Source organism: Fukomys damarensis, unplaced genomic scaffold (assembly GCF_012274545.1).
Source record: "Fukomys damarensis isolate Sample0158 unplaced genomic scaffold, DMR_v1.0_HiC HiC_scaffold_3, whole genome shotgun sequence".
In the NCBI taxonomy this organism is placed as follows: domain Eukaryota; kingdom Metazoa; phylum Chordata; class Mammalia; order Rodentia; family Bathyergidae; genus Fukomys; species Fukomys damarensis.
In genome coordinates this window covers 5,736,643-5,750,527 of record NW_022900915.1, presented here as the reverse complement: position 1 = coordinate 5,750,527, position 13,885 = coordinate 5,736,643, and the positions used below count along the sequence as shown (strand labels likewise).

Genomic DNA, 13,885 nt, shown 5'->3' with positions numbered 1-13,885 from the left:
ACAGGTCTTGGTTCTCATTTTCTCACCTTACCCCTGCCCTCCTTTCAACCCCTCCTCCCTTCCCTATTTACAAATACTTTATTTCCATTTTTTCATTTTCTCATTTTTTTCCTTTTCCCTTGTTACCTTTCCCCTGCCCTTCCCACTTCCCCTACACCTTTACCCTTTTCTTACTATTTCACATTGTCTATTATATCATTAGGATCTTATGTACCATTATAGTTTTTCACATCAGAGAAACTATTCAGTATTTACACATGTGTGATTTATTTATTTCACTTAGGAATATATCCTCAATATGAGTCCATTTTCCTATGAATGACTCTAATTTCTCATTCTTTATGGCTGACTAGTATTCCATTTTATAGAAAAACCACATCTTCTTTATCCAGTCTCCAAATGATGGACAAATAGGCTGTTTCCAAGTTTTTGCTATTACAAACTGTGCTGCTATAAAGGTGCACATGTATCACTGTGATATGATTCTTTTAATTCTTTTAGAAAGATAGCCAGCAGAGGGATGGCTGGGTCAAATGGAATCTCTAGTCCCAGCTCTTTGAGGTATCTCCATATTGATTTCCATAGTGGTTGCACTAGTCTGCACTCCCACCAACAATGGAGAAGGGCTCCTTTTTCCCCACAACCCCACCAACATTTGTTATTGATTGATTTCTTTTTTTTTCAGCTTTAATTGAGTTTATTGGTACATTTTAGGGATACAGTATGTAGCTGTATTGATTGATTTCTTGATAGCAACCATTCTTTGTGAGGTGAGGTAGAATCTCAGTGTTGTTTTCATCTGAAGCTCTCAAATGACCATTGATGTGGAACATTTTTTCATATATTTACTTGATGCTTTTACTTCTTTGTCTGAGAGATGTGTGTTCATTTCAGATGCCCATTTTTGAATCAGATCTTTATATTTGGGGGGCCTGATTGTTTTGAGTTCTTTATATGTTCTAGATCATAGTCCTTTGAGGAGCATCCAGCTAATTCTTTCAATCTCAAATTAGGTATTACTGTTTGTAGGTATTCTAACCGAATACACATTTTCTCTTAGGCAGAAAATTACAGCCTTTTATTACATGTTTCACGACCCTCATCTCAGGGTTTATTGCACTGTCATGAATACTTGTGCTTTCCTCACTTGCCATACTGGGAGATTCACAGTGCCTGGCTTGGGCTGCTCAGGTTATGTCTTTCATAAATTTTGTGCTCAGGAAATCTTTTCTGAATGAATAGGAAAACCAACAAATGAATGAATTAGATCCTGTTGGCTTCAAGAACTTTGTGTTCTTGAAGTTCATGTTGGTTAACAACTGCTTTGTATCACTTGGGACCCTGTTGGACCTGATATTGCAGCACTGAATTATGGTTCTGGATGCTAAGGAGGCAAGAGCTGGCTTGAGTTCCAGAACGTGAGTCCTAAGCAAACCAGAAGTGTCTTTCATTTCATTGTCAACGTCTATCCCAGGAATAGAGGAGAGCTTCCAAAGCAGAGAGAATAACTCTCAGAAATTCAAGAGCCAGTGTCAAAATTAAGTAAGTGGCTTGAAAATGTTTTTGAATAACTATGCTATATTTGAAATGTGTGTGTTTTCTATATGAAAGGCAAATTTCACTTAAATGTGTAAGAGTTGTTTGACTTTGATTTGTAAAAATCTGAGTCTGTATCTTAGGTGAAATTTAATTCTGATTGAATTGTATGTCACACATATTTCTAAGTGACTTTTTTGTAACTGTGTCTCATATGTGTTAATGGTAATGAGCTGGATGCATTCAGAGCACGTTTTAGAATGAAACTGCATGTCCCCTACTGAACACAAATACTCTGAGTTTACACCACATCAGAAAGCATTAATAACTTGTCTTTTTCTTTTATTTGTAGAAAAACTTTCACATGGCAGGAGAATGTAACTGAGTATTTTAATTTTAAAATAGGGTAGTGTTATGAATTTATTGTGTGCTAAATACAAAAGGCAGATTCCTGGTGTAATTTTATCTAGTGTGTTATCAAGTGTTTCCGGGAAAGTGCTATTTTTTAAAGCACAGAACACTAACGTGGCATTTCTAAAAGGAGTGGAAGCACAACTAATAATCTTTTCCTTCAGAGCATGTTAATAACATCACTCGATGAGCATTAGGTCATTTTGAAATGTGCTGCCCTTAGCATCATACATACTTGCTTTCCACATTGAAACAGGCACACAGCAGGGCTGGCAGCAGGCATTAAGTAAATAACTAGCGAGCACACAACAGTGAGCGACTGCAGCAGGATGATGTGCTACAACAGGGTGACAACAGGAGGACCCCAAAAGGCCAGTCAGCAGCAAGTTCAGAAAGCAAGAGGAGGCATTTAGAGGTTCTTACACTAACATGATGATGTTGTCACAATAACCTCATTCTTTTCTGTGAGTTTTACAAAAGTTTCTGTGCACAGCGAGGTCGTGAGCAGGACCACAGGTGCTGCACCTGTCTGAGAGGCTCAGGAGGTGGTGAGGCTGGAAGTGAGAAAGGTGGGTTGAGAGTAAGATTCTGTCGCTGAGGTCAGGAACAGCCATGCCGAAAAGCTTTCAGGTTGATCCTGAGGGCTGTGAAAACCCATCTAGATTTTTAAGCAGGACAGAGATGAAAACCAGTGGGGCAGGGTATGTTTTAAGAGGTGGGATGAGAGGGCACATTTTTAAAAGTGGAAAGAGGCCATGCAGTGACATAGTGCGATGGCCAGGATATGCTTTTGAAAAGTGAACTAAGTGCAGAATTGTTTACACAGTGTGCACTCCGTGGTACCCTGGGTGACGATGCCATGTGAGATTGCATTGGCAGCAAAGCCAGATTCCCACATATGTTTGACTGAAAGCTGAAGAAGAAGAAGAAAAAGACAAGGCGCAACAGTGTATGAACCAGGTTTAGTTTTAACTGCATTTGGGTATAGGGCTAGTGATGAAACCAGGATACTTGTTTTAATTAAGAAAACATTTTGCATCCAGTTACCGTGGAATAACGGAGACATACAGTTTACAGAAAAGTATTTTAGGAATAGAAAGAATCTGCAGAACTAATCAAGGGAAATGCAGACTGGAGCCAGACCCTCAGCGAGGCAGGTGCAGGCATCCAGTGTATCAAGACAATGGCTGCTATTTATCCAGCACCTACCCTCAGCACTGTTCCAACCAGGGCTCACTGCCTGTTTTCTGGCTGAACCCGCACTTTTTAATGAGCAGAGGAGACATATTTATTTCACGAGACAATCCCCAACTGTTACCAAGGTTTCATCACATTGTGTAATTAGCCATTAGTTCTCTTTAATTCAGTGTGGACTAAATATCAAGCCATGAAACACACTCGGATAGGTGAATCATTATTTTGTTTTAGGATAGGTTTATATTTTAATCAGAGGAGATGAATTGCTTCCTCTTTCTCCAGGTGGCTGTAAATAAGATTCTTGGAAACCTTGTTCAGGAAATGGAGTGAAAGTAATGGGAGACAATTAGAGTAATAGAGTTGTTTTCCTTACATATAATTAAACACTCCATTTAAACACTCACCGAGTTTTAGAATGATTTTTTATGGTGTTTCATCTGCCTCTGGATGCTCTTGGACCACATTTTTCTGTCAAATGTCCTCTTTTAATTGAAAATATTCTTCCACATAACATTTTTTTCTTTAAGTTTATTGGTACATTTTAGGTGTACAGTGTGATGATGTTCATCATTGGGAATTTGTACCTTTTTACATAATCCACCTTGGTTCTTATTTTTTTCTCCATTTCCTTGCCCTCCCATCAACACCTCTACCTCTCCCTATTTACAAAAACTTTGTTTCTTTGTTTTCCTTTTCTCATATTTCTTCCTTTCCCTTCTAAGGACCAGGGCATTTCAGACACACAGAAGCAAAAACGCTAACTGTGCTGTACTGGTTTGCTGTGAAATGCATACACCTTTGGGGAACGTCAAGTATGAGACACTACACACTTCATTATTTCATCCCATGAGTCAAAAACATGCTAAGGATATTTGGGCTTGAACTTTATGAGGGAGCTGCCTATTACATAACGGGGTGTGGAAACTGGACTTTTTATATTGTATGCTCTGTGTCCCGTGAAACTATTGGAGTTGAAATATGTTATCTGTGGAGTTTAACAGAAGCCTAAAGGTAAAATCTAACAGCATGCACACTTTCCTCCCGAGAGTCCCATTTTCACCTCTGTTTGGGAGCTCCATTTTATTTTATTTTATTGTCAGCTGGGTGATATTTTTCTATGTATTTTTTGTATTTTATCTAGGATATTTTGATTGAGAGGGACGTTCAGCATAGCTAATCCACTGTTCTGCTAAAAACATAAAATGTATTGTTTTATTGTTATCCCCTACCAACCCTGTTCTGTGAAGGATAGGAATGAAATATAGTTATAAAATCAAATAGTTGATAATATTTGGATGGAAAACTAGGCTTCTTGACTCGGGGCTCTGGTTTTTTATTTTCTTCAAACCTTATGTTATAACCTCCTCCTCTCAGAATCCTTGAGGAGACAAATATTTCCATCCTACTTTCTGCACTGGTTGTGTTCCATAACATTAGTGATTAGTAATAAAAATACAAGGTTTTGCTATCTTAATTTACACCTTGCTCTTGAGCAGTGTAACAACCAAGTAAATCTAAGAATGTGATTCTTTGGGTTTCTAGAACAAGTATTTTAAAGTTTATCTTCCTGGATCGCTATTAGAAACTAAAATCAAACTGCACAATTTTTCCCATTGAAAATGCAAGCCCAACTCGGCAGTTTTTAAAACGTCTTCAGTGACTTTATGCATGCATGGATCAAAAAGTCAGTGCTTCGCCACTGAGCATGCTGTGTTTTTTTGAGAAATGGAAAGTTGCATCCTGGTGTTCAGGGGAGTACCCTAAAGCCAATGTATGTATTTGATAGCAATTTAGATATAACATGAGACATACTATGGGTCATTAAAGGAGAGAGTGTATTTATGTTAAAATCCAGAGTTAGGGCTAAATTTTTTTACTTTATCTATTGTAAAATTATTTGTAATTATGATCTTCACCTGCATCATTGGTAGGCAGCTCCTGAACGTTATGACACATCTTCCTGTGACCATTGGGAAAATGTCATCGAAAGCATCTTGATAAAGTTTGAATAACATACACTCAACTAGGCTTACAATTTTTTCATTGGTTAAAATAAAGGCAATTTCAGTTATAAATCCACAAAGTTTACAGATGGTACTGATACTTTGTCCCTATGCAGATCTGCATTCTATGCAGTCTTTTGTGATTATCATAACTTGTCCGCTCACCTTTACTTGCCTTTCTGATCCATTCTCAGCCTAGCAGTAGAGTAGTAACCTCTATTTTAATCATGTTCAATTAGGTTGCTTCCTCCTCCCAGATTCTGCAGGGTGTCACGAACTCCTCAGCATGGCGCTGCTGACAAACTGAATGCTTGTCCTAGTTACTTTTCTCACTACTGAGACATAAAAACTGACACCCAAAGTAAAGGAGGAAAGGGTTATTCTGTAGTTGGTTGTCTGCATGGCGGAGTGGTACAGCAGAGGAGAGACGGTTCATGGTGGGCGGAAAGCAGGAAAGCAGTGAAGAAACAAGCAGCAAGTGATCAGCAGCCAGCCACACTCTCTCCTATTTTATGCTGGCTTCCCTTACACCCTTAATCCAAACATTGCACCATCAATCGATCCCAGCATCACATCCTTGATCCCAACACACACACCCTACCAGCCACTTCTGAAAAGTCCCACCTCTGACTACATCAGACTTTGAGGCGTCATCTAGACACGAGCTATAACAGTCTTTCTCCTGAGTCTCAGCCTGCTCTACCCTCTTGTGAGCACTGGACCTACTTCATTCCTCCAGTTCTTGAGAGCACCTCATCTAGCCCCATGGCTTAGCCTTACATATATACGCTGACAGCTCGCACGGAGGCACCTTTAGCCTGACTGTTCCTCTAGGTTTCAGGTTTCATTTATTCTGTATCCCACATGTAACATGTTTGAAGGAGGAATGTTGTCTTCTGTCCTCAACTTCTCACCTGGTCATCCCCACTTTAGATTTTCAAGTCCAAAATTTAGGAAGTCTTCAAGAATTTCTTTCTCTTATCCCCAAATCCAAGCAAGTTCCCAGCGTCCCTGCCTTCGGGGGTCTGCCCCTGGCTCACTTCAGCACCTCCGAGGCTGCTACCCTCATCAGAGCTACAATCATCTCTCACCCGAAGGTCCGCGCTGTCCTCTTCATGGGTTTCCTGCTCTCACTGAAGTCAGTTCTCATGGCAGCCAAGAGATCTGAGAAATGTCAACCACTGTTTTGTGATGGCAACCATTCAAAACGTCCCACAACATTCCACGAGAATTCAAAATCCCCGCTCTCACGGCCTACAGGGCACAGGATACCCTCCCTTATCTCTCTCAGCTTGTGTCCTGCTCCTCATCCTCTTCTGCAGTCACACTGGGCCCTCGTTTTCACACGCACCAAGTACATCCTCTTCTCCTTGAGCTTCTCCTTTGGATACCTCCATGGCTCATGCCCTCGCTTTAGTCAAGTGTCTGCTCAAATGTCAGTGTTTCAAACTGCTTCTGATTTGCCTTTCTAATTTATCAACTGTCGGTCAGATGTTACTGAAAAGCAGCCCTAAAATGTCATTGTCATGTAGCTGAATACACGTGCTGGGGACTGGGATCGGGAGGTGGCTTTCCTTCGGGTGCGCATCTGGCCGAGCTTAGCTTCTCTCTGCAGTCTGCCCTTCTGTCTGCTTCACATCTTCCGTTTTTGTTTACCTGCAATGCCACATGGAACAAGTGCCCAAGGAAGGTTTATTGAACAAATGTACAGAAACTGAGGCAAGGGAATGGAGATAGTAAAAAATAAGCAGAATGATTCACTTCGCCAACCCTCTTCCATCGAATGGAATGATCGTTGTAAGGACCTGAAGTAATCCTGCAGTGGATCTCACCGTGCTTTTTGTGTGTTCAGATCAGAGAACAGGCACGTGTTTCTCAGGCCTGGTGAATGGTCACTGTGCACAAGAGCTCCCGGGCAGAATGACGAAAATGCAGTGCTGCTGTGAGCCTGGTCGCTGCTGGGGCGTGGGAAGCGCGCCTGAGGCCTGTCCCGTCAGGGGCTCCGGTGAGTGAGTCTCCTCAGGACAGGCACTGTGTGGAACTCAGTAGTGGTGAGGTGCTTCGCTGTTCCCCTGAAGTCATATCGTATTTGTATTTCCATTAGAATCCTCAATATCCTAAGTGTTTTATGGGAAAAGGGATGGCATGCGTTGCTTATTTGGGATCATGTTGATAATTCCCAATCGGTAACTACAGAAAACTGATTAAGCAAATATTTTAAAAATTATATTCCTGTCCCTTCATTCCAGACCTTTAATATCTCCAAACGACAAAAGTCTGCATTGGTAGTTTATTTCAGGAACACTGTCAGCTTCTCGCATCCCGATCCTTGAAGATGAAAATTAACACTTGTCTTTCACATTGCTCTATTAACTGAGTCGACAATGGAAAATTACCCTAGAATGAATGAGAAGTAGTTCCTTTTGTTAAATGTAACATGAATAGTAAAGTGCAATTACTGTTTATCACATAAGAGTATATTGATATATTCTTTTTCATATTGATTACAAAATCATTAAAAGTAATTAAGCTTTTTGAAAAGTACTGACAATGATATATACTTGTATACTGTTATGGAGGAAAAAAAATCAAGATACATCCTTTATTCTTTTAAAATCACTAAGGTGTAAAACATCAAAATCAATTAGTTAAAAATATGAAGCAAAGTTAATATGTAGTAAATAGTTTTGGGATCTTCTAGTTCCAACAGTAATGTATAATTAATGATTTTTATTTCTTCTGATAGAGTGCTCTATTTCTATGAATAGTTAAGGAAATAAGTCAGTTGCTATATTCTTGCTTATCTTCCCTCAAGTTTGATACTTGTAAAACAAAAGAGATATTAAAACTTGCCAGATATTGCCTGCTATTAAAATCCATATTCCTAAGAAAAATGTTAGTTTGGAGCCATATTAAAACATATCCCTGAAAGAAAAGAAACAGGGAAATGTGTAGGTGTAATACTGACAAAGATTCAAGTTAAAAGAAAAAGAGAACATGTTAATAAAGCTTTCATTTTTACCTGTGCAAGTAAATATTTGCATTGATGCTTACATCTGGACTTTTATGTTTTAACTAGTGGATAAAATTAAAATTTTCATATAAATCATTGTTTATGCATCTCAGTGAAAATGATGTGGCATATAGGTTTTAAATATTTTGTGAAACAAACACCTACACCTTTCCCCTGCTACGCCATCACTGAAAACATTCATCAGTGTAATAATCTGTGTGAGAGCTCCGTGGTGAAGCACTTGCCTTAGATGTGCGAGGCCCCAGCATAGCAAAAAAAAAAAAAAAGGATAATAGCTTGCTTGTTTGTGTAGAATTGGCAAATTAAAATGATGTATAAATTGCTTTTATTATACCGAAAGACATTCCTTTGTGTTTAACGAAACTTTCTTTTCTTCCAGAGGAATATCGCAGACTCTGCATGGAGGGACTTCCGATGGGAGGGGTTCCGGGGAGCGCAGGCTCCAGACCTGGAGGCACTGGGGGGAATGGCTTTGTCCCAAATGGCAATGGCAATGGCTATGGCCCAGGAGGAACAGGTTTCCTTCCCATCCCCGGAGGCAATGGCTTTTCTCCAGGTGTCGGGGGAGCTGGTGTTGGAGCCGGAGGACAGGGACCCATCATCACCGGACTTAGTAAGTGGTCACATTTCCTGTGCATTCCTTAGGTTTATTATCATTGTTATTATTATTATTATTAATTATTTGCTTCAAGTGATATTATTCTAAGATCTAATATATATTTTTTATTTGTAAAAGGTGCGGGGGGAGAAAAGAGGGAGGAGGGAGGCAGGGATAGAGAGAGAGAACCTAATTCAAAGTCTGGACTCTTTGAAAATATAAATGAGAGTAGCCTGGTAATACTTTGATCCAGATGCCACCACCAAAAAGCATGTGTTTGGGTTTCATTGTATTTTTCTTGGCTTATTGCAGATACCCTATTGATGCACTCCTTAAAATGTTTTCCAAAGCCATTTCTCAACTGAGATAAACCAAGGGCTGTTCTGTGCCTATCTAAATATTTTAGGGCTCATATCTTTTCCTTACCTTTTTGTTAAATTGCTTAAGAAATAGCTTCAGTCCAGAATTGGTATTCATGTTCTTGAGATTTAAGTTCATTCTTTGTAAAGCACTGTTCTTGTTAATACTGTTTAATGATGTCTCACAGTGTTATGTTTATCTTTTTTGGCATATTGCCCATATTCTACATCAAAATATTCAGCAGGGTTACAAAAGAGAAATGGAAAGCACTCAGATGCATAATAGAACATTCCTGAAATTTTAAAAAGACCTCATTATGGGCAAAGTTTCCAGATGTGTAACTTAAATGCAAATACAAGTTGCAGCCATGTGTCTCAAGAATTTGCTTTTAGATCCCCCAAATTAAAATTTAATAAAATATAGAATAATGTGGGCTTCTGATGTATGCTTGACTAATTTACGGTCAAATACTGTATTTGAAAGTCAGCTTGAAGGAAAGCAGGACATGTTGCAAGGATTAAATACCTGTTTCCCTTTCTCTTAGCCATTCTGAACCAGACAATAGATATCTGTAAGCAGCACGCTAACCTTTGTTTAAATGGACGTTGCACACCCACTGTTTCTAGCTACCGGTGTGAATGCAACATGGGCTATAAGCAGGATGCCAATGGAGACTGTATAGGTAAGTCAGTGATTCTTTAATCCATGTTAGTTTTTTGGTTTTTTTTAATGGCAGCCAGATCGTGAGAACATTTTGGCCTGAATATGATTTTTTGAAGATTTTTGAAGTAAAGCTCCCAAATTGTCTCTTCTATGTGCATTCTATTCCGTACATCTCCCCCACATTTAAACTGCATGCTGAGCTAAGTCTGTTCAAGAATTTCCCATCCTTTCAGGTCCCAAGTGCGATTTCTCTCTCTGACTTTCCCTTTGGGCGTTCTTAAGGGATTTTTTTTTTTTTATACATTAAGTTCGTTGGTACATTTTAGGTATACAATACGATGACATTTATCATCAGGAATTTGTACCTTTATATAATTTGTCTCGGTTCTTTTTTTCCCCCATTCTCCTGCCCTCCCTTTAACCCGTCCACCCCTCCTTATTTACAAAGACTTTGCTTCCTATTTTCCTTTTCTCATATTTATTCCTTTCCCCTCCCACTTTCCCTTCCCCTTTGGACCTTTTCTTCCTATTTCATATATATTTTGATCTTTATTTACACTTTCAGTTTCACACACCAGAAAAACTATTCAATATTTATATGTGTATCCTATTTATTTCACTTAGGAGTATGGCCTCAATGTGCATCCATTTACCTATAAATGTCTCTAGTTTCTCATTCTTTATGGCTGAGTAATACTCCATTTTATATTTTTTAAAAAACACATCTTCTTTATCCAGTCTGCAGTTGATGGACAATTGGGCTGTTTCCAAGTTTTAGCTGTTACAAGCTGTGCAGCTATAAACATGGGTTCACATGTATTTCTGCGGCATGATTTTTTTAATTTTGGGAAAAAGATACCCAGCAGGGGAATAGCTGGATCAAATGGGACATCTAATCCTAGTTCTTTGAGGTATCTCCATATTGATTTCCACAGTGGTTGCACCAGTCTGCACTCCCACCAACAATAAAGAAGGGTTCCTTTTCTCGACAACCCCACGAGCATCTGTTATTGGTTGATTTCTTGATAGCAGCCATTTTTTCTGAAGTGAGGTGGAATCTGTATTGTTTTCATTTACATCTCTCGAATGACCAGTGTTTTAAATTAATGATTAAAGGAATAGATATGACAGTGAATATAAATTGAAAATAAAATCCATTCTTCAAAGAAGACAACAGTGGTTTAAAAAAATCTGATACTGAGAGATTTTGATTTTAGACCCTTTCACATTCTTAAAACTCATGAGTTATGTCTGTCAATAACTAACTTACTAGAAATCAAAGATGAAAAATTTCAAACATTTATCCATTTAAAAATAATGTTACATTAATTGCTTGCTAACACAAGTTACATTTTTTATGAAAAACTTTATTTTCCAAAACAGAATTGAACTGAATGGCTAATATTTTAAATTTTTGCAAATCTGTTTAATGTCTGTCTTCATAGAAGCCAGCTGGATTCTCATCTTACAAATGTATTTGCCTTTAATCTTTTCTGATACGTCATTTTGCTTGAAGACTATAACTATCTTCAAACAGATACAGTAGTGAAGGAAAAAGAATATTTCATAGACTTTTGAGATAATTTTGAATATTCTTTTAAATATGAATATCTTCTGTTTGTTTTTCTCCTTAATGCTCTGTTTAGAACTTCCAATAAAATATTTAATAGAGACATTGGGATTGTTTATCCTTGTCTTGTTTCTGATCTAAGGAAGAAAGCATTCATTAGCATTAAGTATAACTAACATTAGATACATTTCTTGAACATGATCTTTTCTCCTGTTTTCTAGTCTGTTGAAATTTTTTCTGCATAAATGTTGGATTTTGCCAAAACTTATCCGTTTCTACTGAGATAAGCATTGGGATTTCTTTTTTAGTTTGGTAATGTGGCTAATTGCTTGCATTGCATTGTCTTGATTATGATGTTTTATTCTTTTTATATGTTTTTGGATTTGCTTAGCTAAAACAGTTTTAGAAATTTTACATCTGTGTTCATGAAGGATAACGGGGTTCTTTACTTATATGTTTGTCTGGGTTTGCTTTCCTATTAACACTGGCCTCATAAAATAAGTTTGGAAATGTTCTTGCCATTTCAAGTTTCTTGAGTTTGTACAAGAATTGGTATTATTTCTGCCTTAAAGGCTTGGTAGAATGTATCATTGAAACCATCGACACATTAAGATATATCTGTGAGAAGATTTTAGCTACAAATTCAATTTCTTAATGGATTCAGAGATACTTGGGTTGAGTTTCAGAGTTTTATGTATTTAAAAGAATTTATCCATTTCCTCTTAAGCTGTTGACTTTTTTTTTTTTTTCTGGTACCAGGGATTGAACTCGGGTCCTTGCGCTTGCGAGGCAGGCCACCAAACCGCTGAGCTAAATCCCCAGCTCCCACTTTATTTTTAAAAGTTGATTCTAATATCTCCTTACTTTTTTATGGAATTTGTATTGATACTACCTTTGCTAGTGGTAATTGATGTTTTTTTCTTTTTAATTTTTCTGGATCCATCTAGTTAGAGGTTCAACAGCTGATCTCAGATAAGCTATTGTTTTCAATAATATGATTTTCATTTCTTTTTCTATTTTCTAATTCATTGGTTTACACTCCGATTCTTACTATTTTCAGTCTTACAAAGACTTGATGTAAGTTTTCTTTTTTTGTTTTGTTTTGTTTTGTTTCTTTAGATAAAAGCCAAGATCGTTACTTTGAGACTTTTGTTTCCCTGTATTGGCTTTTAGGGCTACACATTTTCACATAAGTCCTTCTTTAACTTCATCCTCCCGATTTTGATAAATTGTCTCCTTTTTGTTCATTTTAAATATTTTGCAACTTCCTTTTTAATTATTTTGAACCAGAATTATTATGATTTTTGTAATTTGGTTTCCAAATATTTGGGATTTTCCGGAGATCTTTCTGTTGTGAATTTTTAAATTTTATTAAATTATTAAATTATTAAATTATTAAAGAACATAATTTGCATCTGTTGACTCATTTCTCACGCAGTAAGACTTGATTTATGCTCAGATATGTCCAATGTCGTTACGTGTTTTGTGTTAGATTGTTGTATTATTGATTTCAAGTCCACATATCTTTTCTTATTCATGACTAATCTGCCATTAATGCCATCTAATGTATTATTTCATCTCTAGAAGTTCAATTGGGATCTTTAGTACTGTACTTTTAATCTAGCTAGCATTTGAATGTGTAAGCCTCAGCTATAATCCTTATTTCTCTCCTAATTGTAACGTCTGTGTCACATGTGGTGGTTCATAGTTGTTTGACTTCCTTCCATGACATAGATCTTTTCCTGATCTTTGAATGCTTATTAATATTTAATTGGACGCTATTATAAATTTTCCTTTGCTGAATACTCGGTATCTTTGTAGTCCTATCAATACTCTTGAGCTTTATTCTGGAATATATTACGTTACTTAGAAATAGTTTAGTCCTTGCCAGTCTTGCATTTAAGATTTTTAGGGGGGACTACAGCACTGGAGTCCCTACAGCACTGCCTACCGTTCCCTGCTCCTGAGACGTGGCCCCTCTGTGCACCGTCCTGAGCACCCCATGTGGTCTTAGAGCTGGCTGGATGGAAGAGACACTCCTTGCGCTGAGCAGAGACCAGGCACTCTTATGCTTTTGCATAATTCTTACTTTGGCTTTCAGTTGCTTCCTCACATGCAAGTGCTTATCCATGTTCTGCTGAAAATTAGAGGAGGGCTCCACAGCATTCTCAGAGCTTTTTTATGCGGCTCTCCCTCGCTAATGCTGTTTCTTAAACAACAGTGATTTGTGTTTGGACTCAGCTCTCTTTCTGCTATCCTAGGAAATCATCACATTCTGCGTGGATTTCTTCTTCCTGCACTATGTCTGGAATCTCTGTCCAACCCACAGCTGAAGTAGTCCTGGTACCTGCCATGTTTGTTCCCGTCTTTTAGATGGCTGTGCTCTTTGTTACCAAGTTTCTTTAAGACTGTTAACTTCATATAATGTTATCATTTGTTTGTGTTTTAAGAAAGAAGAGGAAATCCACCTTGGTCAGGAACATAAATCCTTCCTATTTTTTCAGTGTAAAGAT

The 13,885-nt window shown here is 37.8% G+C and overlaps 1 protein-coding gene across 1 annotated transcript in view; it reads left to right on the top strand.

The window, feature by feature from the left end:
• Nucleotides 1–13,885, top strand: part of Fbn2 (fibrillin 2) — a 240,407-nt gene that overhangs the window by 112,058 nt on the left and 114,464 nt on the right. The window contains exons 8-10 of the mRNA XM_033765507.1: nt 7,000–7,152; nt 8,561–8,794; nt 9,684–9,821. Of these exons, the coding sequence (XP_033621398.1) occupies nt 7,000–7,152; nt 8,561–8,794; nt 9,684–9,821 (525 nt within the window). The remainder of the gene's footprint in view (nt 1–6,999; nt 7,153–8,560; nt 8,795–9,683; nt 9,822–13,885) is intronic.